This window comes from Falco biarmicus, chromosome 13, assembly GCF_023638135.1.
Source record: "Falco biarmicus isolate bFalBia1 chromosome 13, bFalBia1.pri, whole genome shotgun sequence".
Taxonomy (NCBI): Eukaryota; Metazoa; Chordata; class Aves; order Falconiformes; family Falconidae; genus Falco; species Falco biarmicus.
In genome coordinates, this window is record NC_079300.1 from 13541090 (window position 1) to 13564021 (window position 22932).

Consider the following 22932-nt stretch of genomic DNA (forward strand, 5'->3'; position numbering starts at 1 on the left):
AATGTTTTGACTGCGTGCTAATTTGGCAAAGATTCATGAGATTCAGACTTCTAGGAAATTAGAAGTGTCTGTAAGTGTGCTGCAAAATGAACATAGCATCTGCTATGCATTGAGCACAAGAGCCGTTTTTGATCTTCCTCGTGTTATTTCTTGCTCATCGTGTCTTTGACCCTATTATCTGCTTTACCAGCAGGGGAGTGGATGTTGCTTGTTAGTCATCTTTACGGGCTTTTCTGAGCTAGTGTGGCCATCTCTGACAGTGTTTTTTCTCCCATTTATAAATGAGTCAACTAAAGCTGTATATACCTCATTAGTGCTATGATGCTCATTACTGCAGATGTGTTTTTTATTTCATACCACTGGTATAGGAGTAAATACTTCTCAACTAATCAGCCCTATCCTCCTTTGTCCTTAGAAATACAACCTACTGTAGCAAAGTTGCATTTCCTTTGGAGGTTGTTCCGAAAGACCAACACTCTTGTGTGAGCCATTCAATAAAACCCACTGAGGAGATGTTCTACTTGGAGCATGCCAGTGAGATCGTATGTCCGGATATTGATGGGTTTTACCCTGCTAGTGTAACACCAACCATCAAGTGGTACTTGGTAAGAAGGACTTATTTGGGCAGTGGGGGAATACAGTGTTGTATCTGAAAAAGCAATGGTTGGCGGGAGGATCGTGGAGCTGTGTTTCAGAGTCTCCCTAGTGGTGAAGCTGTTAATAAAGCTTTTCTAATTTTAAGAGCTTTGTTTCCTACTTCAAGGGTAAAAATGCTCTTGGAAGGGAACTGAGACCTAACGCTGAAACCTTTTTGACCAGCATACACAAGTGGAGAATATTCTAGCAGGGATTTAGGAACCTCAGTTTAGGCTTCAGGCGGTATGCCTGACCTGCTGTGTGAGCCAGTCACCATCCCTGTAAAGGAAGCTGTGATTCATATTCCCTTTTCTGTAAAAAAACCCACCTGCTAATGAAAGTAGTGTCTTTTCCAAAATCCTTCGAGGTCAGGAAATGAAGTACATCAGGCCTCTTTGCAAGGATCATGGTTGCCTTGTTTGACACAATTCAGGAAACCTCTGTTCTGAAGATGGGGACGTCCCTAGCCCACCCTCCATACTGCTCTGATAATTAGGCTGTTTCCAGCCATTCTTGGGCTCTTGCCTACAGAATTACTGTTCAATTTTATTAAATTTTGACCGCAGTGTTTCTCTCTAGGCGGATGCCTTTAGTCAAGAGAGAATAAGAAATCTCAGGGGATGTGCAGCCAGGGGGTTATGGGACTGAATTCTCTAACCCCTTATGAAGTGCTTTTGGATTTCTAGGTAGAAGCTTCTGTACGAGTGAATTTAATAATAAAGTTGGCAACAAATGTATCTGCTGATTTAAAAAAACAACAACAAAACACACCAAAAGAAAAAAAAAAACAACCCAACAAACAATTCTGAAACCCTTCAGGAAAAACTTGGGTTTGTATCCGAGAGGAGCAATTTCACACCAGTAGTTGAAATGCTTTACTTGTACTATTCATTGAAATTCACATCTCAGCAATCAATTAGCAGAATGAAACAAAAAGCCCCATGGAAGTAATTTTTCAGGCAGCAAGTCATCCCATGCCTAATAAAAATCATTAAAAATGGTATATGACCCCTGTCTTAAACTGCTCCATTAGGATGTATCTGCTTTGGAAATGTACCATTCAGAAATAATCTCTTAGAAAATGTGCACATCTTTGGGTTTTATGACAATCAAGATGTCATCTGCATAACCCCTTTCTGAAAAGGGATCTCTAGCTTGGTATTTGGCAGAGGTTTCCTGCCTTGCTTGACAGAAAGGGAAGAGTTATTAAGGTTTCTGTGCTACCGATTCTCATTTGCCAGTTGCCAATTTTGGGGTCTCATCCTCAGCTGAAGTCAGTCAGGGTAGCTTGATTAGTCCCAAAAGAGACAGGCTGACATCAATGGGGGACGTGTCCTTTAGTCTTAGTATTCATTTCTGAATACATCATCATTTTCTTCCTGTCTCTCTTTGCTTTCACTCTTCAGTCTGCTGAGGTACTCACCTTGATTGCAAATGTACTTCTGGATCAGAGATCTCTCTTTTTATAAAATGGTCTGTATTTAAGGTGGGGTACAAGTATTAGGGTCATCTGCTTCATCACCTCATTTTCAAGGTGAACATACCAGTTTGTATTCCAACATGCTCGAAGTTAATGGTGTTTAGGTCTGACCTACATCACAATCCCAAGTGTCATATTCGTAGTTTAAGAACAGATCTTTGTAGTAGCATTTAAATCAATATTTTAATTCTGAATCCCAAAACTCAAGTGTTTTTCTGCCTGACTCCAGAACTGCAACTTGGTCAAGGGCTTCTACATCCAAGGGCCCAGGCTTGTCATTGGCATTGTCCGCAGTGCATATAGAGGGAATTACACCTGTATCGTGACATTCAAGGACCATGGAAGAACCTATAATCTCACCAGAACCATAAAGATGAAGGTGGTGGGTAAGAATGACTTTAAAATGTGTAAAATGCAGGTGGACAACTGCAAAAGTGGTAAAAACAGCTGGAAGGGTCTGTCATAGGATCCGTTTGTGGTTGTGCTCAATCTGCATTACCCAGCTGAGCATGTATAATTTTGCTTGCTGGGGTCAGCCTCGTGTGACTGCCCAGAACATGTTGCGCTGGAGGTCCTACCTCCATGTCAAATGCCCCGAACAAGAGTGACCAGGCTTGGGCTGGTGAGGTGCAGCCCATGAGATGGCCAGGGGTACCCTCTGCTGGCATGTGAACGCATAACCCTGGCACTGTAGCTAATTTTTGTCTCCAGTGTGCTTTGCTCCTTGTTACTTGTGGGATCGTCCCATTGTAGCCAGCTTGCCTCAGTCTTCTTGGAATCTTCAAAGCCTTGTGTACTGAGACTGTTAACTGGCTGGGCAGTTACCCAGCCCAGCGCTTGGACAGCTCTGTCCCAGGCACAAGGGCTCAGCCTACCTGCCAGGGAATTGTAGGCAGAGCTTAAAAACCTGTAGTTTTTAACTACATGTAGAGCACATGCCGAGTCCCGTGGCAACTGCTGCTTTAAGAGCTGTGTTAAGTACTTGTGACAGGAGATTATGTTTGTATTTTGTTTTTTAGAAGCAGCAATAAAAAGAAAGTGGTACAGGTTGTGTCTTGTGGGAGATGTTGAGAGGGGGACGGAACTCTTCTGATGTGAGAGGCCCAAAATCTTATATCTAGACTTACCTAAACTTTGGAGGAGCCTCAAAATCTGGATCTGGCCTTGAACTTGGTGAAGAGGATTAGATTTCTGTTTGCATAGAGCTCTGCAGCAGGATTGTATTGCAAGTTAAATGGGGGCATGTGCAGCAGGCTGCAAGGGTATTGCGAGCGAGGCTGCAAGCACCCCAGATTCTCATGAAGTCTGGGTCCCCACGGGGGCCTCTCTGTTCTCTCCTGCAGGATCTCCAAACAAGGCCTTGCCACCACAGTTCATCTCTCCAAATGAGAAAGTTGTCTACGAACTGGAAGCAGGTAAATTGCAACACTCTGCCTGCTCTCACTGCCCTGGCATGGATGAGATGCCTGCCGGGATGGAGAGACCTGGCTGGGCTCAGAAGCTCTCCCTTTCCACTGCATCCCCGGTGCTTTCCCTTGCAAAGCACACAAGCTGCCACAGGTTGCCTGGCAGACAGTGTGGGGTGCCGGTTGTTGATGCCAGAATAGGAGAGCACAGCTTTAAAAGATTATTTTTGCAAGCACAAATAAAGACAGGTATTCAGGCATGGAGATGCAAGACTGTAGCTGCGGAAGCAGGTGAAATGGGGACACTCAGTTGCTTAGGGAAATTCCTGTAGGACCTTGTCTCAGCCCTGTCCCTGGCTGTGGTTTGCTCCAGCACTCCCTGATGCAGCCTCGGTGACTTCAGCCTTCTGGCCACTTGTTGCTCATTTCCTCTCCCTTTATGGCTGATTACTTCCTAATTAATGACAGCTTTCCTCGCAGCATTGTGTAATGGGGTACCCACACCCCTTCTCCTACCCCATCTCTTTAGACTGATAGCTCTTTGGGACAGTTCTCTATCTTGAATAGATCGTGCCACATCACATTGCTGTAATAAATGTGGTGCCAATGATTAGCAGCAGAGTCTTCACTTTGAAAGTGCAGGTTTTTTCTGGCTCAGAAGGTCAGACTTCTTCCATAGTCACTCTATAAGATAAAATCCCTTAACAGGCTGATCACAAACATATTCACACTCCCAAGCCTGATCTTGAGGGAAGCTAAATGCCTGGACAAGTGTTCCTATGCCAAAATGCTTTTGTGGAGCTGGATCCTTTGCTTTATGGTGTCTGTCCCCTGTGCAGTGGGGATGGTTAACATTGCCCAGATTTCCAAGGAAGTGGTTGGCATGGAGCATCTCCCTTTGGGTGGGTCACTTGGTGCAGTCAAGGAATTTGTAACACATTTGAGAAGGCGGGGTATTTTTTCCTGTTTATTTGTCTGTCATAAATCAGCATATCTGGGGTGGTAAACTGTAGTCAGACATCTGAAGGTGGACACTAGCCTCATTCCCTCCTGAAGGGAGGCAGAGGTCAGGCTGGTAGGATCACTGGCAAACACAAAAGTCAGGGTGATGCTGTTCCTGCTTTGCAGTACCTCACCATGGTCCTTTCTTCCCAGGAGAAGACCTTGTTTTGTCCTGTGAGGTCTTCTTCACCTTCCTGAAGGACTCCCGGACTGAGGTGTGGTGGACCATAGATGGAAAAAACACAGATGACATCACGGATCCCAAGATAAAAGTCACACAAAGGTGATGCAGTAATGTGAACCTTCATTTGTATCTAACCCTCTCTTGAGTCCTGCAGAGGGGTGTGAGTACAGGCATGCAACAGTCCCATTTTCCCTTGCAAGGGAGTGTGGAGTCCCTGGCTTCCCTGTTAATCAGAAACCGATGTGTCTGCACCGTGCTGTGCTGAGCACCAGCAGCTCCAGGGAGAAGGCCTCCAGACCTGAATGGTGTCTTATCTTACAGAAGAATTTGAGGGAGTTTTGTTTACCAGTTCACATCATCACTTGTTCAGCTCCTGGTAGTAGTGCCAACAGCTGGTGCTGTTGTGGGACTTGTAAAACAGGATCAGACACAATTTTATTTAAAGGAATATTCCCAAATAGCGTAAGTGAAAAAAATCTTTTAAAAAAGAGGCTGAAAGCAAAAATGTGGTATTATATGTAATATTGATTAGGCAGAATAGAGATTCAGTTACATGAAGAACCCAAATGAGGTTCAGAGTTCCGTTTGCTGGGTGCTGAATTACATCTGGAAGGTGGTCACTGCCCCATTTGTTTGCAAACCTACATAAGAAAAAGAAAGGGCAAAAGCAAATACTGCTATCCCCATTTTGCAGATGATCAGTTCAGGCAGAAAGAGATGAAAGTGATGTATCCAGGGTCACACATAAAATGTGACGTGGGTTCTGAATCCTGAGTTCATGAGATCTTGTTGCTTTGTAGGCAAGGACTGACTTTATCTCTAGAATGCAACATGACACAGCTGCAATGAGAGTATTATGAGTGGCAAAATAAATGTTAAGGAAAATCGGATAAAGGAACAGCTGCAGCTGTATTAAAATCTGAAGTGTGTATCAATTTATAAATACGAGTTTAGGTGTTTTGGGGTTTTTTTAAAGAAAGAGTTGGTTTATATCAGGGAAAGGAGTATTTGTCACTAAGAACTTGCTGCAGTTTCATGTATGTAATGCTCTAGTTTTTATCTTACAGTGAAATTACTAGAGAATTTGAAGACAAAACTGTCATAAGGACTCTAACAGTTGCAAAAGCCACACCGGAGGACTTGAAACGGAATTATACTTGCTATGCCAGAAATGCCAAAGGCGAGGACCATAGCCAGGCCATAGTGCACATGAAAGGTAAAATAATTGCAGAGCATGGGTGTGAAATGAGGTGTGTTCAGAGAGAGCTCTTGGTCCTGCCTTGAGCCTTGCCCTGCGAAACAAGTAATTCCATCAGGCCTTTTTCCACAACATGCTGTTCTGTACGCAGTGCTGTATTATTGCTGTCATACTGCACCGCTTCTTGGAGGCAGGGAGCAAAGGTTGCATGGTACTTAAACCCTACCATGGACAACTGCCTGCGGGGAGAGAGAGGTGGATAGAGCTGCTGTTCTCATCCCATCCATGTACCACAATTGAAACAAACCTGAGGGAACAGGCTGCTTGAAATGCTTTCAGGTTACTTGATTACGTGATGGTTTTGCATGATGCAACAGCTACCAGTTGGCATCCTCCAGAAAGGCAGACTGCACTCGTTGACATTGCTTAGGGAGTGAGACAGTTTAAACCTGATGCTCTGTGTTTTCAGTCCTTGCTGTGATGATGCTCTAGTCTAGATGCAGCCATCTTGGCATGGATGGTTTGGATTGATCCAGCTCTGTTCAGTGTGGCTTTTTTCGTACGTTTTTCTTTCATCAAAATTTTCTTCCTGTTTCCCAGACCCAGCTCTCAGTAATAACTGAGCCTTTGCTATAGGTATCTGAGGTTTCCTGGTTACAGTAGATATTTCCACCTCCTTATTAACCTCATCTAGAGCTTCAACACCTTACTGTAGGTTGGACCTCCCCTCTCCCATAAGGGATGCTGCCTTGCCTTGTGTGGTTCATGCTGGACACCTTCCTCCCCATACTCCATCCTTCTATCATGGGAAGGCTCACAGAGCTCTTCGTCTTCCTTCTTGGTACTTGTTCTTCTTCCTTTTTAGTCCCATTTCTTTGAAACTGACAAGGTTTAACCCCAGCTGGCGACCAAGTACCACATGCAGCCACTTGCTCACTCCCCCTCACCCAGAGGGATGGGGAGGAGAATCAAAAAGGAATGTAAAACTCAGGGGTTGGGAGAAGAACAATTTAATAGGTAAAGCAAGCAAAGCAAAACAAGGAATTAATTCACTATTTCCCACGGGCAGACAGGTGTTTGGCCACCCCCAGGGAAGCAGGGCTCCATCACATGTAACGGTTACTCAGGAAGACAAAAGCCATAATGCCAGATGTCCCCACCTTCCTCCTTCTTACCCCAGTTTATATACTCAGCATGACACCCCATGGTATGGAACACCTCTTTGGCTAGTTCGGGTCACCTGTCCTGGCTGCGTCCCCTCCCAGTTTCCCGTGCCCCTCCAGCCCTCTCACTGGCAGGGCCCAAGAAACCGAGAAGTCCTTGATTTGGTATAAACATCACCCAGCAACAACTAAAAACATGAGTGTCCTATCAACATTGTTCTCACACCAAATCTAAAACACAGCACTGCACACACTAAGAGGAAAATTAACTCTATCCCAGCTGAAACCAGGGCAGAGACAAACCTTTTCTGGATCATTAGGAAGGAACAATAGACCAAACACAACTGAGGCTGGAACCATGTGCCAGTGTGTTCACCCTATATACATAATTCTTCTGGGATGCTATGTTTGTGCGTGTAGCAGAAGCGGATCCAAAATCTTCAGATTCTTTATACAGCAGTGCCTGAATGCTGTTTCCTAGTAGACTGCTCTGGACTATCTGCTCTCTTCCTCCCCTGTCTGCTCCTGGGCAGCTGAGTGGGTTTGCTCTGATCCAACCTGGTTAGTCCCCTCCCTTTCTGCTCTGCTCCACAACAAAATCCAAGAACCAGACCTGACCACTGCTGGCAGAGCAACCCCAAGCTAAGCTCATTGTAGACCATCCCGCTGCACACAGGAACATCAAGCATGCCAGAATCTAACCCCTCAGCACTTGTCTTCCAGTTTTTAGCTAGTAGCTATATCTGTTGGCTCCAGCTCTTTCATCACACTAGGATATATATGTTTCCTGATTTTTCTGGATGGTTTCCCTCTCCTCATCTACTACCTCTGCTCATCACCTAATGAAAATTGTTAAATTCCTTCCACTTTCTCTTTTTTTAATTCAGTTTCTAATAAAACTTATTAAATCCTGAAGTTGGTGAGGTTTCCGCTCGCTGCTGTACTGTTATTGTGCAGTTTGCTAATGTGTATGTTACCTGCCACCTGAATTTTCAGAAAACCAGAGTTGCCCAGGGATACAGTTAGAAGAGTTATTTTCTGACCCTAATACAAAGAATCGGCAGTAGTGTGACAGACGCTGTGAGTTGGAGGGGTGCCTGTGATCTTCCAGCTTGATGTCCACGGGTTGTCCTATTTGTTTGCAAGCACTTCAGCTTTTCTGTAATGAATGGTGATTCTTCTTTCCTGATAGAAAACTATCAGGCCATGGCTAGTTATATCCTCACTGTCAGTCTGGGACAAGACACAAGATCTGCGTGTGTTTGATGGTGAGGGGAAATGGTGGCCCTTTATTTTGCTGCAGGTAAGCTCTGGCTGGCTCTCCTGGAAGTAAGTGCTGTTGTATTGCCCTAAGTTTGCACATACCGCTAAGAATGTGCGCATTCATGAGCTGGCTTTGGGCTGTGCAGGTGGTTTCTGTCAACAGGTCATTCTACCATCTGGCCGCTCCCCGGGTCTTGCTCAGAGACAGGAGTCCAGCCTGCGCTTTGACTTCTCTGCCAGCCCAACCAGACCTAGTAACCCAGAACGGGGACTCCAGGGTGGCCAGCCATGACATGTCCTGCCAGAGAAGCCTTGGCTTGGTCACCTTCCTCTGAAGGGCCAACATGGCTCTTGGCTGTTTCTCTGTGGTGTTTAGCTGCATGTGACATAAGCTTGTTCCTGCTTAGCTGAAGGCCCAAGCTGTTCTGTAAACCAGACCCCTTATTTCTTTTCAAACCCAGTTGTAGCACCGAAGTACACCGTGGAGCTGGCATGTGGACTGGGGGCAACCATCCTGCTCATTGTGGTGCTGATAGTCATCTATCATGTTTATTGGCTTGAAATGGTCCTCTTCTATCGGGCTCATTTTGGAACAGATGAAACCATTCTAGGTAAGGAGTTAAAGTGCTTGCATTTATTTTATCCTGCTACAGGCCAGAAAATGAAGGAGTTTTCATATAAGCTATCTTTAACCCTCTCCACAGCATAATGACGTTTCAACCTTCCATTTCTATAGCTACATTCAGTTGCGTGGGACATTTTAGGGCAAGAGGAGTCAAGCTTGAGTTAGGGGAATGGAAGGAGAAGTCCTCTGTATTCTCTGCAGTGTTGAAACGTGGATGTGTCTACTGTCAGTGGGGCACTGCCCTGCTGATGGCTGGCTGTTTCACCTGATCTAGATAGTCAAAAGTCAAGAATTTTCAGTAAGCCCCTGGTTTCTCTGGTGACTCTATGTAAGGATTCACGAATCCAGGGTGATTCTGCTTTAAAATGTAGGAAGGTATCCAAAAGGATGGATGTGGAAATCACCCTTCTGTCCTCAGTTCTTCCACAGCTTCCATGTGTTACTGGGATTTTATCTCTTGGGACTCTGAGCTGAGATTTCTTCCTCTGTAGGATGAGGATGGTGTGTGAGCCCTTGCAGCTTGTGGTGTGAACCTGCCAAGGGGTGCGGTGGCTCTCAGAAGGTGCAGGCAGGGTGCAAGTCTCTGTCTGGTGGGACTGCTCATGTGGATAGACAGCAGTGAGAGAAAGCAATGTCAAAGATGTCAAAAGACAAAAGGTCCAGGGACAGAATGGGTTTGTCACCTTGCTGTGGTCTCATGCTTTCAGCAACGCAGCAGTGTCTGAGTACCTGCACATTCAGGCTGGGTAGTCAAAGAGGCAGTGCTGCTGCTGTGTCCTAACTATGGAAATCGATGTGTCTTAATCTGCGGTGCCTGGGCTCAGTGAGCTGTCGTATCTGCTTTTCCCGTGAAACAAGTCAGGCTCAGCATGTGTGGTATCACAAGTGTGTCTTCTGCCCTTTGTGTTTCTCTGCATTCCCACTGCTCAGACGGGAAGGAGTACGATGTGTATGTGTCCTACGCACGCAATGCAGAGGAGGAGGAATTTGTGCTGCTGACACTGCGGGGAGTCTTGGAGAATGAGTTTGGGTACAAGCTGTGTATCTTCGACAGAGACAGCCTTCCCGGGGGAAGTGAGTATTTCACAGGGGGCCGTGCTCCATACGCACTCTCTCTTCATTGTTCTTTGAGATACCATAATAGATAGGAGCTGTCCTATCCAGATTAACCTTATCCTTTGTTTTTTCCCCATCTCCATTAACATTCTGCTGTTGGTATCTTCTGGTGTTTTTGTTTCATGTGACGTGTTGCAGATGCTCCAGGCCACCAAAAAAGGCTACGGTGGGCAAGTGGTGGTTGTTGGTTGTTTCACTTGCTCTCTCTTGGAGTGATGTGCAGGAGTGATTGATCTATCAACGTGAGGGAACTGGACTACTGACCTTCATGCAAACTCTCTGAGCTGTCTTAAAAAAGGGAGTTAAAGTCAAAGCTAAAAAGGAAAGTCTGAGGAAGTGTGATACTGGACCAGACTGGTAGCTCACAGAGAGTAATGGTGAGTGCCTGTAAAAAACAGGAGTATCTGCTTCAGGGAGGTGTGGAGAGCACTGTGCCAACATCAGTGAGAAGATAAGGTGCTCTCCCAGAATGCCTCCCACTCACTCTCATTAATTAGAGAGTCTGTGTCTAACATGGAATACAATTAAGTTGCTATGATTAAGAGTACTTTGTTGCAGTTAGTGAGACGCATCTCTTTACTACGATGTAGATTTTTTTTTTCCCCACTGTTTCAAGCTAAATCATACAAGGTTCTGGACACAGCATCTGCTGGAGGGATGCAGGGAATCACCAAGAATGGAAGTTTATGAAACTCTCCAGATACGCGTATGGTCACACAGGTGTCACAGCAAGGGCAGAAATCTAGCCAAGTCTCCATTTCCAGTGTCCTGGGGGCCGAGTTGGCTGCATGATCCCTGATGCCTACTAAAATTTCAAAGCCTGAACTTTCGCCAGTGCAGACCACCCCACTTTGGATTCATGGGCTTTGGATCAGGACCCCGCTGATGACGGAACCTGTGCTGATAAAGTCCATAGAGGTCCCTTTTGGGTAGGACGGGAGGAACTGCTTGGAGTCTCATCCCAGCTGCATGACAGTGGGAGCAGGATCAGTCTGGGATCTGTTCCCTTTATCTCCTAGATCGTTGCCAGGACATCGCACCAATAAGTCTGAGGGCAAACAAATACGTTTCTTCTAGAGACAGCCTGGATGGCAGGGCACCCTCCAGGCTCTGTTTGCTTGATGCCAGTGCCAGGCTCAGAGCAGGTTTGCTCTAAGCTATTCTCACCAGTTGTTTCTCAAGATGTACATCTCCCTCCTGTTCCCTCTGCCGCTTCTTGCCATCCTTTCCCTTTGGAGGGTCTCATTTTCCTCCCGGTACAGCTCTCCTGGGCTCCCTGCCCTTCACCCTCACCTCTGGAGTGCTTCCATCCCTGCTCGCCGTGGCAGTCGCTGCCAGCCTCAATGCAGCACCAGCCCTCTGGAGCACTGCGGGGTGGTTCATCGTTGCGCTGCTGTTTGCAACACTGCTGGGGCTTCCCCATTGCTTCTTAGCTAGGGTTTGACTAATCTTGTTCTTAGGGAAGCACAGTGGGCCAGGAAATAGCTTTTGGCAGCTGGTGTCATGCCTCTAGGGTGTGCATCTGTGTCTTGGATAGGGAGTTATGTTGTCCTTGATGAAGAAACAGTGTGAGATGGATTATCCTGCAAGTTTGCTGACAGGAACTAATCAAACATGCTTGACAGCTAAATGAAGTTGCCCGTCAGTGTTATTTTATTTTCCATTGTATTTTCTGACCAGTCAAGAACGTTCCCTTGTCAATGAAGTCTGGGAGATCCTGCAGCAGAGTGCAAGCATTGGGATTCACACTTAGAGGGAGTTCTCACATTAGTTACAGAATGGTGCCTAAGGGCAGTCTACCTGTGGATGTTAGAAACTCAAAGAGGATCCACAGCTACCATGACATCTCTGCAGCTCGAAGTGATGTAACTTTTGGGACACTTCATTAAAAGTCCTGAGCAGTTTACTTGTCACTTCTAGAAACACTCAAATCTGCTTTCATCGATGACTGCAACAGGAACAGCTGGATGAGTAAAGGAGTTAGGATGGCGGTATTTCCAAAGCAAATTAACCATGAAGACACTTAGGAAAGGTGTAGATACTTACTGTTTGGGTTTGGTGTGGGGAAACTAAGACAAAAGGAGTGAAGGGATTACCCAGAGTCATTCTGGACATCTGCCAGAGGAGGATGTAAGCACAGGCATTTGGGCTTCCTGACAGTTCTTCAGGCTGAGTCTTTTCCTTGAGATCATGTGGTGTCCAGCTGGCAATTATCCTGCTTTGCTCCCAAGAGCCTCTTTTTCCACTCTCACTAGAAGGAAGCTAAATCTGAGCCTACTAGAGCTGCCCTCTTGGCCACATGGCATCCTCATAGCATTGGGTGGTGCCACTGCTGTGTAGTACAGTGCTTCAGGCATCTCCATGTAGCGTGGAGAGGGAGGGACACATCTGTAGGCAGCCTGGGGCTGGGAGTAGAAGGTGTCACTCTGTGGGGCAGTGGGTACCAGCCGTGATGTAGTAGGCCATACCTGGAATCACTTGCAGGGTTGGGAAGGACCTGTATAGTCTCCAGAGAGAGTCTCCAAGGGATTCTGTTGTCCCCTTCAAGAAACACCTGGTGTCACACTAGAAGCTCAGCAGCAGGTTCTCAGCCATCACTAACTACCTCAATGTTTCTTTCTCCCAGTTGTCACAGACGAAACCCTGAGCTTCATCCAGAAAAGCCGACGTCTGCTTGTTGTCCTGAGCCCCAACTACGTCTTGCAGGGGACACAGGCCCTGCTGGAGCTCAAGGCTGGTCTAGAGAATATGGCCTCCAAGGGCAACATCAAAGTCATTCTAGTGCAGTACAAAGCCATCAAGAAGAGCAAAGTGAAGGAGCTGAAGCAGGCCAAGGCGGCCTTAACTGTCATTAAATGGAAAGGCGAAAAATCCAAGTTCCCAAAGAGCAGGTTCTGGAATCAGCTGCGGGTGGAAATGCCAGTGAAAAAAATCGGCAGGAGTCTGAGCCTTGAGAAACTCATACGTATCCCTGAAAAATGTTTGACACCATCAGAAAACAAACCAAAACAAACCCCAAAAATCCACAACTTAGGCCAGGCAGTGGAAAGGAACTCGGCGTGTTTCCCAAGCAGTTCAGAGGACAGTGATGCCTCCATGCAGCTTTTCTGCTGCCCTGGCAGTAGAGAGACCAAAGATGCATATGCCTTGCCTCTGCAGATGCACATCCTTGTCATCAACCATACAAGCCCTGGGCTCAACGTCTAAATTTGGGCTATTCAGGTGGGATGCAGCCTTCACATGGGGATAGCTTAGTATTTGTACAGGCCAGTACTCCTAGATGCAGTTCCTCTGGGACCTTTGTTAGCATCCAGGACAGAGTTCCTTTCCTCTCCTAAGTGGCTTCACTCCTTCCTGGTTGTTGGTCCCAGTTGCAGAGGCTGGGGAACAGTTTGAAAGGTGGCTCCAATACAAAACCTTTCATACATGTGCCAGATATATAGCCCTGATCATTCTTCAGTGGGAGGAGTGTAGACTCTTGAGGCTTCTCATCTTTGCTCCCTGCATTTCTGGAGGAGCAGGTGCGTTCAGATAGTTTGGCAATGTGAAATGGCTGTTACAAAAGCATTTAAAAAACCCCAAACCCAAAAAACTCTGCTAGGTGATATTTGTATTGTAGCATTTCTACTAATGAGTGGTTAGTCTCTGGGACTTTGCAGTCTCCTGAGTATCCCAGATTCTTCAGGGCTGTAATGCTTGTAGTCCAGGGGAAATGTCTCATTAGTACGGGCCATGGAGCATGTCTGAGAGATGCTTCTTCACTGAGTAAACTCAGGGACTTCACAAGCAAGTACCCCAATTTACTACTGAAGCCACCTACTGTCTCTGTGCTGCTGGCTGGGGGAAAGCATCGTGCAAGGCACTGCCAAGCCCTCTGGGGTGACAGTGGATGTATGTCCAACTCCCCAGGAGAGCCTACAGACTTGTTTGAACTTAATAAAAACTGCTAGCTCTGTCTAGCTGGGTAAGACTATGAGGAAAGGCTGAGAGAGATGGGGTTGTTCAGCCTGGAGAAGAGAAGGCTCCAGGTAGACCTTATTCTGGCCTTTCGATACTTACAGGGGGCTTATAAGAAAGACGGGAACAGACTTTTTAGTAGGGGCCTGTTGCAATAGAACAAGGGGTAGTGGTTTTAGACTAAAAGAAGTTAGATTCAGACTAGATTTAAGGAAGAAATTTTTTACAGTGAAGGTAGTGAAACACTGGAACAGGTTGCCCAGGGAGGTGGTAGATGCTGCATTCCTGGAAACATTCAAAGGTAGGTCGGACGGGGCTCTGATCAACCTGATCTGGTGGAAAATCTCCCTACTGGTTGCAAGGGTGTTGGACGAGATGACCTTTAAATGTCCCTTCCATCCCAAACTATTCTATGATTGTATGAAGCTTCAGTGTTCTCTGCCTGGGTATGAACAATTTCACCATTCATAATTCAGGACTCAGGTTTAACCTAGCCTTGGCATTACAAAGCAAGTCTCTGCCCAACTTATTTCCCGCCCAGAGTTGCAGAACAGAGGATGTATCTCAGCTTCTGCAACCGACCTTTGCACAAAATGGAAATATAAAAATAACCCACTAAGTACCAGCCCTTGCTTCAGTGGGAGACAGCAGGCATAGGAGAGGACCTGGTGAGTTAACCCCTGGCAGACAGGCTTTTCAGACCCAGGAGGTGAGCATCCCTTCCCTTGTACGACAGACCAAAGCATGGTGGGACCCTGGCATTGACTGGTACTGTTGTTCACAATGTTTCCACATAGAACTACAAGCTCTGGGGGTGTCTTCATACACCTGTAGCTCCCAGTGCAAGGACCTGCCCACTTAATTGTGGAATTTAGTGTTACGCACACTAAGTGCATGCTTATTTGTCGTTGATAATGTTTGTTTCTGAGTCACCTCTGACTCATTCTTTCACTCTGTTGTCTTCCAGCGGGTGAAGCACATCCATTCATAATGGTATTAAAAAAAGCACTACAATTTGGAGTCTGTGTGCTGTTCACCTGGCTGAGCAGGGAGGTTTAAGGGCATCGCAGTAAACAGCCCAAGATTAAAGGTGTGGGGCTGAATCCTAGAGCAGTGAAGCCTCTTGCTCTTAGTATCTCATGATTAATGATGTTATTCCAGGGCAGCGGGGAGCCGCAGCCACCTGTGCCATTGGGCAAGTACTGTACAAATGTGGAACAAACAAAGCTTCTTTCTCACCTTCCTCTTCATCCTACCCACCCCAAGTAGGCTTTGCTTTAAGCAGATCAAATTGCAGTCAGCTTCACTGAAGGTAGTGGAGCTCCTCATCTGCTTAGTTTATATGAGATAGCACCCAAACCCATGCTCAACTTTGTGAACCTATTGCGACCACGTCGTTTTGCCCAGCTTCACCTTTTTGTTTGTGTTTTCAGCGTCTCGGTAATTAGCTGCCAGATCTGCAGGGAGAGGGAAGGCCCTGAGGCTAAAGCAGAACTGTGTTGGATTCCAATTTGATTTTTAAAAAAGTGACTCAAAACAGCACATAAATTTAGTTACCATCCCAGAGCTTACCACATCACATCTCACTTTTGGCTGAGGTACGAAGAGATCTTCTGCTGATGTTTTAGTAAGTGATTATTTTAGGAGGTTAAATCCACCTAATTTATTTTGCTGGTTTTATTCAGAGAGTTTTCCAAATAAATAATAGACTGGGACTTTCTCTGGCATGCATTGCAGTAGCCTTTGGTGCCATCGCAATCCCACAACAGGATTACTGAGAGACATCAGCAGAGCACCCACAAGGCAAAAGGTGCGATGGTCTGAAAGGGGCCCAAGAGGTCCCAAGGGAGCAGTGTGCAAGGGGTAGTGCTGGAGCAGGCTCTGCTCCCCCGGGAGCTTTACCACTGGCTTTGCTGGGAGCTCTCAGGCCAGGGGTGAAGCCCAGTCCCAGTCATAATGTAGATCTGCAAAGCACCTCAGATGTGCCTGCCATTTCATCCTGTGCCACGTGTGGTTTCCATTGTGGAATTCTGTCAGAGCATCTGTCTAGTTCAGTTGGTTCATTTCAGTTTCTGTGCTCTAACCTAGTGTTTAGCAATACGCAGTTCATATAAAGTTCTTCATTGTTATTTCATGGGGAAACAGCATGGCACAAACTGGAAAAAATACCTCCCCACCCGCCCCGTGCCATTTGATGTTGAACAGCTGGTCCAAAGTTTTCCCTTCTGTTTCCTGTATGTTTTGTGGTTTTGGTCTGTGAAGTGTCAGTATTATTTTATTTTGCTTTTCAATAAAACGTTTTCACTTCTGCATTTCAGTCCTTGTGCATTTCTCATAAGTATCATTTTCCTCTCCATTGCATCTGCAAAAGAAAGATGACTGTGTGTAGTCCAAGCATCAAGATCATTTGGGGACACCTTGTTGGGGGGGGCATTTTCCTGGCTGTTTCATGGCGTGCCCGTAGAGATCCTGAGGCACCACCGCTGCTACCAGGGCCATGCAAGCAGAAACACAATGATGTGCAGCATTCAAATGTCACCCAGCAGTGGATGTGCACACACAGAAAGTCTCTGACCTGAACAGTACTCACTCTGCAGTCATGAAATAGAAAGATGGGAAGGAAACACCATCCTCTTGATAGACCAAGCCAGAATGTTGAACAAGTGTCTTGGAAATCTGCCCTAATCACAGAAATGAAACTCACTCTTAGGCTGCTTTGCCCATCACCTTCCAGGTAGTTGGGTAGAAAAGGTTCATTCAGCACCATATTTTTTCATCCAAGCCATTTTCTTGCCTTTTCCCCTTATTTGCGTGCTAGGAGGTAAGTTGAGAGAGAGAGCCTAGCACTTCCAGACCAGTAGAGCAATGAATAATTGTCACGATCTATGGATTCGGAGTCATCTGTGGATTTGGGGTCTGTGACCCCTCAGCTTTTATTGGGCTGGGACAAATGTATGGCTCTTGCAGTCCTCTGTTATATCTCTGGGGTGCATTAGGGTAGGAGACATAAGTAAACCAACAAAAAAATGCAGTGTCCTTCATAACCATGTAGTACAGATGGAATGTATTTAGTATAAAGCAGATATCCAAGAGTATCAAATTCCCAGCTCTGTTGGTACCCAGACCCCTGCAGTGTCGTTGCTCAGTGTCCCACCCTGTCCTGTTGGTGTCACGGGGAGGGACCATCCTGCCTGGAGACTGTGAAGTGGCCAGTCAGGATTTTTCATAAGCTGAGATTACATTGTAAACTGAACATCCCAAGGTATCCTGGTCAACCAAGTCTAAATGCATCCCCTTCTCAGAAATAAAAACTATCTTTGGGAATGTGAGCATTTTCTCTGCCAAAAAATATTGAGTCTCAGAAAGTGTTGCAAATTCAAAACTGGTGAAAGAAAACCATCACTGTCAGCTCAATCAAAACATTTCATTTCAGCAGTGTTGGAATCACATTAATTGAACCTGTGCTTTCTGAGCAGGCAGGTAGAACGGGTGACCTCCCAGGGGCTGCTCCTGCCTATGTTTCGCTGTGATTCTGTGATTCCAGTTTCAAAAAGAAAGACCTTTCAAACAAGCAAAGGGGCTTTTCCTTTCACAAAATGTTGAAGCTTGGCTGATTTCAAAACAGATCTCAATCGGTTATGGAAAGGTTTGAATGAGGTCTGGACTCAGTAAATTGGGAGCTTGCTGCCAATTCTTTGTGCCTTTGAGATAGGGTGGTAAGAACATTTTGCGGTGTTAAGTGACAATTCTGACAGTACTGACTGTCATCTACTTTTGGTTTCAATGAATCAGTATGTGTCAGGTGGGGAATTCCACCCAAACTGTATACAAGAAAAACATACTCCAAAGAGTTTGATTTTAATCTTAGTATTACGTTAAAGAACCAAACAGTGCCTTACTTTCTCCATTAGGATATTATTGTTTAATCCTTTTTCCTATCCCAAGTTCTTGGTCCCCAAATAATCTAATGATGACGAGTTTTACAGCTAGTTACATAGCTGGAAAAAAAAGTATTGCTCTGTACAATATTTAAATCAGATTCATCCAGGTGCAATACGGTGCACCTTCTGCTGCAAGATAAGGAAGGAGAGAGACAGCCAGGTGCTGGAAGAGCAAAAGACATTGCCATGGCAGGGAAGGAGCGGTATTTTTATTTATATAAAAGACCAGTGTTCCACCGGCGGGGAGGGAGAGGAGTCTCCAGACTGAGGAATCGGGGTTTTAGCAGTGTGAAAGGCAATGGAAGCAGCAGGTAGCTCTTCTCCCCAGAACAGCTTTTTGCAAGACATTCCTGCAGGCAGGTTTTTTCTCTCCGAGTGTGCAAGCTGATGCTCCAGTAATCCCTTTCCTGCTTGAACACCACCTTGTCCTCAGGTCCCCCCCATCTCAGGCACCCACACTCAGTAAGTTTTTTTTTAAAAAACTTCTTAAATTTTTTTACAGTTCTGTTAATCAGCTTGGGTTAATTTGTTAAGTGCCATAGCCCTGTTAACTTCCATCCTTTCCACTGCTCACCCATTAGCCATGACACCTTCAATATGCTTACTGCATCCCAAGCCATAAATGGAAGTCCAAGGACATCCTTCAGATTTGCTGCTTTTTAACATTCATAATGAAAGAGATGCAGCCCTTGCCTGGCACTGTTCCAGCTAAGCATCTTGCTGAGCTTTACAAACTGCAATTAATCCCCAGAAATGCTTTGAAGGACAGTATTCTCATCCTCCATCATGGCTAGGGGAACTCATGGAAAGGTTTAAGGCTCACATTTTTGCTTTCTAAGTTTGGAGGCTTCCATTTCTAGGTGAGAGAGCGTGAGAGAGAGACGTGCGGGTCTGGGCAGGTGTTTCCCAAACAAGACCTGCCTTTTACCAAGAGCCTGCATTTCCCTGGGCAGGAGTGGTGCTGTGTAGGGCAGGAGTCAGAGTACAGTCCTGGCTCATCCTGCCATCCTGGCTTGTTTACCATTTCAGCCTTCTCAAAAAACCCCTGCAAAGCAAAAATGCTGCTATTGCTCCTGCAGTCCCTGCCAGCAGGTGCGTGGGCAACTCAAAAGTCACTGGGCTTGTGCCAGGTTTCCCTCCGTGGGAAGGGAGGAGCTGTGCAGGTATGCCACCAAACAGCTTCCTTCAGCTTTTCTCTCCCCACCCCCTCCCCCTTGTGCATCCCAATTCCTCTGTCCCTGCACTCTTAGATACCACCGAAGCCGTGTTTGACTTCATCCAGAGGAGCCGCAGGATGATTGTGGTCCTGAGTCCCGATTACTTGACGGAGAAGAGCATCAGCCTCCTGGAGTTCAAGTTGGGCATCATGTGCCAGAACGCCATCGCCACCAAGCTCATCGTGGTGGAGTACAGGCCGCTGCAGTGCACCCACCCCAGCATCCTCCAGCTGAAGGAGTCTGTCTCCTTTGTCACCTGGAAGGGGGAGAAGTCCAAGCGCTCTGGCTCCCAGTTCTGGAAGGCGTTGCGGCTTGCCCTGCCGCTGCGCAGCCTGAGCGCCGGTGCCGGCTGGAACGAGAGCTGCTCCTCCCAGTCAGACATCAGCCTGGACCCCGTCCAGAGGAGAAGGAGCCGGTTGAAAGGGCAGCCCAGCCCACAGGGCGCCACGGCAGGGACTCTTGTTCCCGGAGGGATGGCCTCGGCCCCTGAGTCAAAGGCCAAACACCGAGCCAAGCACTTCTTGACATGCCAGTGTTGTGGGACCTATTGCAACAGCGGCAGCAGACTCAAGCGCAAGCATCGGGCTGTGGCTGAGCCCCGGTGGGACGCTCATCTCTGCAAGCCAGGCTCGGGTGGGCCCATGGCGCAGGGGGGTCAGAGCAGGAGTCGACCCGAGCCCCCGCCAGCACAGGCTCCTGCTCTTGCCCTCTGCCATTACAGCGACCTGTCAAACAACAACGACTTCTACGTACTCTAGCCAAGAGGCTGACGGTGTTGCGGGTGCTAGGCCAGAAAAGAAACTCACTGCAGCCTCAACTAAGATATTTTTATGATGTCATGGGCTGACATGGTGTCAGTCACCATCAGTCCCGTGCCAGCATGAAGGACTGCAGCAGTATCACTGGTGCTGGTGGTCTGAGCCGGGGACCTGCAGCCACACACAGAGCAGCAGCTGGGGGCTGCCTGCCCGGGTCTTTCTCCTGAATTGAAATTGCCAAGTGGAGCTAAAAATGTGTTTCTCTGGCATTGCTTATCCCCAGCTGTGGTCGTGCTTGCTGCAGGGCCGCTGGTGGGGTCCAGTGCGGGAGGGCAGGTCACCAGCCGGGGGACAAGAGGGAGGGAGGGGGGAGAAGCCGTGTTCCTGGCAGTAACCTTTGAGAAGGGGGAGCAAGCCTGCATTTTGCAAAGGATAAAACTCTGCTAATGGCAATGGGAGCTCACACCAGCGCAGGAGTGCACCGTGCAGCATGGTGCGTTATCCACTGTGGTTTAAATGAACTTGGTCAAAAGTCTTCAGACAAGTCTCTTCTCTCTAAATAAACAGATTTCTTTAACCTGCTGTTGTTACAAGTGCCATGGGAACTGGTAAATGCTAGAGCCTTGTTCACCAGGTGGTGCCTGGGGTGGTGGTTTGCCCAGGCTGGCTGACGTCCCCACCTGCTCCCAGTGCTTGCAGTGGGCTCCTGGGCTCAGTCCCTCTCCTGGCTCCACCATATGATGAATTTGTTCTGGCAGTTGTGTGGCCTTTCACGCAGCAAGAAAAAAAATCATTACAAACCTATGGAAGTATGATTTTTAAAATGCCCTGAGTAGTCAATGAGCTCAGGAATAGGAGTAAGACCTCAAACACTCACAGAAAACCTCAGGCACTGAAGCTGAGGGGTCAAAACTCAACCACACTTCATTAAATAACTGAAAGAGCCTTTGAACAGTCAGTCTCCCTGGGGCTGCCGTTTCATCAGTCCATTGAGATGGCTGTCAGCAGTGTTTCCCACTCTTCATCTGCAATGAAAACTTCATTTGCCTCATTCCACTTTGTAAAATTACTTCTCTCCCCACCAAGGAAGGGTGCTAATCCTGGGAGCCAGCTGTCCGCCTTCAGCTGATGCTCAGACCCAGTAATACACTGCATTTGTTTTCTTCCCCTGAGACAAAAAAATGCTCTCCTTCACCACTCTGGTCTGTCTTGTTGTTGCCTCTCAGGCTGGCAAGTAATTATTTTTCTTCTGCTTTTGAAACATGAAACCGAGCCCTTGGGGTACAGGGTCTGCGGCGCCCAGGACAGGCCCTTATCTGATGTCCTCAGGTGCAGCCATAATGAAATTGCTGGGGCTGTGAGGAAGGAAGTGGCCACATCTCTCCACTTTTAACAGTGCTGAAGCCCAGTTATAATTCACACATCACTTTCATTCCTCAGCAGCCTCTCTTCCCCAGTATTGCCCTGACTTTTTCAATCCTTTCCTTCTGAGATCAAGCACAGATGACGGCTCTCCTGTTACAAGAATCTGTGAGCTGAATCCTAACAGCCCTGCTGCAGCAGACCGAGAAAATAGAAACCAAAAAACCTGCTGTTGAGTCAATGTAAAAAAACATCAGGGCAACCCCCCCCTACCACCTCGTAGGAATTAGAAATTCGGAGTCTAGAAAACTCTCCAGGCGTGGATTTCTCTGTAATTTCAAGCAGACACATTGTAAGTGGCTCAGAAAAGTTTTGTCTGTGTGTGCATTTTCACTGATCAAAGAGGAGGAGCAGGAATGAGATACTTGGAAAGCAAGTTGATAAATTGCAGAATGCTTTGTGACAAATAATCAAAATACCATTAAATAGTTAAATGGCTCCAGTTGCTTACAACTAGATGTGGGATGGTACTGTCAATGAGTCCGGTAGAGCTGAAAACACAAGCTACAAAATACAAAAAATACAAATTTGTAATCAATCAACCTCCAGAGTCAGCATATTTGTTATTTGTTGGCATTTAAACAGCTTTTATTTACAGACTTTGCCCTTATTTAACTATGGTGGTGTCTCGGTTGACTACATCAATCCAAAGATACAGGTAACAACAGCTGGAACTTCTAACAGATGTACAGAGCGGCCATACCCAGCCTTTCTGGGCAAACTGTCAGCTCTTCATGAAAGAACAAATGCAAACTGGTAAGGACCATTGCTTCTGTTGCTCCAACAGAGCTAATGCAATTTTACCACTCCTTTTCCTACCCACCAAATGGACCCAGAGTTTTGGTTGCTCTCCTAACAAATACCGAGATGTGGTGGATTTCAGTGCGTGCAGGGACTTTGCCCCCAAGTCCAAGGTCCCAGAGCCCAAAGGCACGTCGTGCTGGATGGGCTATCTCAGCAAGGACACAGGGGGCCAAACCCTAGAACCAATTTCCTTTGTATTTATCTCTCACCCAGAGCACGTTGCGTAGCAATACCTGCAAGTGCCAGCATGAGGTCCTGCTTTAGGGCCAGGGCAAACTCTTTGCAGTTGATTTCTGCTCTCTGAAAATCAGTTAAAATCTGTTCATGTCCCATCTTACACTGACTGGTGCAGATGGGCTGTAGTCACTGCTCTTTTCTCTGACACACATGTATTTGTCAGCTGTATAAAAAAATGCGAACATCTCCAAAATTAAGTCAGCACAATACTATAATCCCCTTCACCCCACCCAGTCCTCTCAAGAGAACCATTCAGAGGGGAGCTGAGTTAGTATATATGGAGAATTTCTACCATACCCTAATGATAAACATTCATACAATGTTGTATATCCTACCTATGTCATGCAACGGTACGAGGCTACCAGATCATAATGTGCAGAGCCATTTGTACAATATTTCTACTGTTATCTAGCTGTTTTCAATCTGTGGAAGGCTGGTGGTGTCATGAAGACACTGAACAGAGCTAGCTAGGCAGTTAGGGGACACAGGCAAGTCACTTAGTCCATTTCAACATCAACCTGTC

At 46.6% G+C, this 22932-nt stretch overlaps 1 protein-coding gene across 7 annotated transcripts in view; it reads left to right on the forward strand.

The window, feature by feature from the left end:
- Window positions 1-20270, forward strand: part of IL1RAP (interleukin 1 receptor accessory protein) — a 49200-nt gene extending 28930 nt beyond the window's left edge. For 5 of the 7 annotated variants that reach the window (XM_056358696.1, XM_056358693.1, XM_056358695.1 and 2 more), the window contains exons 4-11: window positions 416-605; window positions 2346-2502; window positions 3460-3531; window positions 4678-4807; window positions 5776-5924; window positions 8794-8943; window positions 9888-10031; window positions 12700-16347. In XM_056358696.1, the coding sequence (XP_056214671.1) occupies window positions 416-605; window positions 2346-2502; window positions 3460-3531; window positions 4678-4807; window positions 5776-5924; window positions 8794-8943; window positions 9888-10031; window positions 12700-13280 (1573 nt within the window). In that variant the 3' untranslated portion in view covers window positions 13281-16347. Of the gene's footprint in view, window positions 1-415; window positions 606-2345; window positions 2503-3459; window positions 3532-4677; window positions 4808-5775; window positions 5925-8793; window positions 8944-9887; window positions 10032-10211; window positions 10451-12699; window positions 16348-19221 lie in introns of those variants that run through there. The other 2 variants (XR_008825196.1, XM_056358698.1) reach the window with 2 other exon arrangements.
- The last annotated feature ends 2662 nt before the right edge of the window (window positions 20271-22932 follow it).